This window comes from Corvus brachyrhynchos, unplaced genomic scaffold (genome assembly GCF_000691975.1).
Source record: "Corvus brachyrhynchos isolate BGI_N302 unplaced genomic scaffold, ASM69197v1 scaffold616, whole genome shotgun sequence".
NCBI classification, from domain to species: Eukaryota; Metazoa; Chordata; class Aves; order Passeriformes; family Corvidae; genus Corvus; species Corvus brachyrhynchos.
The window spans coordinates 197,135-199,599 of record NW_008238831.1 but is presented as its reverse complement, the minus strand read 5'-3'; the positions used below and the strand labels follow the sequence as shown (position 1 = coordinate 199,599).

Sequence of the window (2,465 nt, the reverse complement as noted above, 5' to 3'; positions counted from 1 at the left end):
TTCCGGGCTGGATCATCTCCCCTCTCTGACTCCTGGGCTCTCTAAGACTCACAAACCCTGTCCCCCTCTTTGGAGCTGGGCTCTCCTCAGCTCCAGGTCTCTGTGAAAGAGACAATGTGGTGACTTTCAGTTGCATGAGGTCAATTAAAGAGATTTTTCTGTAAGAAAGTAAGTCTCTCCCTGTAGCAAGCCTACATTTATGAGTAGTAACAGCCACGTTATCCCTGGAGGCTGCTCTTGCCAGCTACAGATACTCAAAGTTCCCAAGTCAAGCACACCAAAAACTTCAGGATTTTTATGGTCTTATATTATGGGTTCTTTTCCTTTTTAAATTCAGAGCCTACACCTTTTTATTTCTCTTGAAAAGCAGGATTGGTAACTTTTATGTAAAATAAGCCAAAACAAGCCTTCCCATCAAAAACCTGTAAAGAGTCTGGAATCAGCAACACTATTCCTGTAGGATTAAATGAGTCTTGTTTAGACAAACTGTGTTTCTACAATGATGCAATTGGTCAAGAAACTGAAAACAAGTGCAAAGGCACTTTTTAGCAGCATGCTGAGGACTGTTCTGCACAGAGCAATTTAAAACCCCCACCAGTGTGTGAAAGCAGCTTGTCTGCTGCTACTGAACATTCACAGCTTCATGTTCCAGCTTCCTTTACACACAGCACTGCTTGCTGTTGACTCATTTGAGGGTGATGAGTTCTTTAGGTCAATAAAATCAGTGAATAAAATCAGTCACAACATCCCAGCCTAAGCTACTCCTCGTAATTTGATTTGTTATTTTTTACCATTCTGCAAGCGCAGCAGGAATTTGCTGTCTCTTCAATGAACCAGATTAGTAGCAATTAAGAAGTAATAAAATATGGGCTTAACATGCCTTTATTTGTGCCACTGATCTACTCAGGGCTGAGTGAGAATAACGATTTTGAATGCTCACATCTGTGTTCTCCCTTTCTGCATTCAATTCTTGTGTCTGAAAGACGTGAAAATGGTGAAAAACATGATCTCCAACTCAGCTAAAGATAGAAAATGCAAATAACACCCAAAGCACGGAAACATGCTCTGAAAACTGATACCAGGAACACGGCCCACTGCAAGAGGGCCAAGAGCACCTGGACAAGCTCTGGACTCTCCTGGAGAAATTTTAAGGAAAAAGTTACAGAAACCTCTTGTGGAGCCAGTCAAAGCAAAACTGATTCTGCTCCAGCAAATGAAACATGGAATAGGTGATGTCTCAAGATCTTTTTCAGCCTAGCAATCTGTCAGGGCTGGATAAATGTGGTGGGTTGTATGTTTAAAACATCACTAAGAGTTATTCAAGCATAAAACCTGAGCGGAAAAAAGTGTCTCAAATGGTGAAGTCTACTTTCCACTCGTCTCTCAGAATCACTTAAAATGTATTTTGACAGATCTCAAGAACAGAAAATTCAGCGTTAAGAGCAGATGTGAGACACCTTAAACCAGTGCAAGGCTGAGATGTTACAAGGATTGGAAACTGAGGCTAAAAACAGCAGAGCTTTGTGAAGCACATCCACCCCCCAGCTCTGAAACACACGTGGGACAGAAATAACTTACTCTGCTGTTTCTCCTTCCAGCAGCTGGTCTGAATATAGTCTATGTAATCTTTCTCAACTGTTTTCTCAAGCTCTTGAAGTTCTGCTCCTTGATAATTCTTTTCAAAGTTTTTATCAACATAGTAAGGCACCTGCAAGTTCTCTGTTTCTCTGCTGACAACGTGGCCTATGGACCTGTGGGAACAGCAGGGAGAATTCAGATGTTTCAGCAGTTCAGACCTCAAGAAATCAAGAGCTGTTTCTCCATATTAGCATTTCCAGAGGATGATATTTACAGCAATGTTTGTACAGTCCATTTCTGCAGGATTATGGCTCCCTCAACCATCCAGTCAGGAAATTACAAGTCTCAGGGACAGCAAGCTGTGCAGTACAAAGAGAATCCATCCTCCTGCTAAAACCACAGGAGAAAATCCCAGATGGAGAGGTATCAACACAGTTCCTTCCAAATACTGTGTTCGTTCCCAACAGTTCAGTCAAGACCCTTCTAAAATATAAGAGCAAATTTTATCTATGAACTCTGCAAACACTTTATTCTGTTTGCTGGTGATTTCTGGCAAGCTCGGTGCAGAAACCCACGGGGATTGATAACAAAGGTAGAGATTATAAAAACTTAGGGCACAATGCAATTGGATCTGGATTTTCCCATTGTTTTGGATCCTTTAGTAGCAATAAAACTTAGCAGGGGAGATTCTAGTTACACTTTTCTTCAGGGTTTTATAATCATCAGTAAGCACAGTGAGGCATGGAACAGCCTGGAAAATACCCTGTAGGAAGATTCAGCCCCTCTGACACAGTCACTGGATTAAACCACACTCCTGGAGTGAATTTCCTTATTTGAGCAAAGATACCCAGGCCTTTGCTCAAATCACTGCCCACAGAGAGAGGCAG

The 2,465-nt window shown here is 41.8% G+C and overlaps 1 protein-coding gene across 1 annotated transcript in view; it reads right to left on the bottom strand.

Annotated features, from left to right (window-relative positions):
* Positions 1–2,465, bottom strand: part of DNAJC18 (DnaJ heat shock protein family (Hsp40) member C18) — a gene marked incomplete at its 5' end in the record, with an annotated part of 12,089 nt that overhangs the window by 2,104 nt on the left and 7,520 nt on the right. Inside the window, one exon of the mRNA XM_017738150.1 lies at positions 1,579–1,751. Coding sequence (XP_017593639.1) covers positions 1,579–1,751 — 173 coding nt within the window. The remainder of the gene's footprint in view (positions 1–1,578; positions 1,752–2,465) is intronic.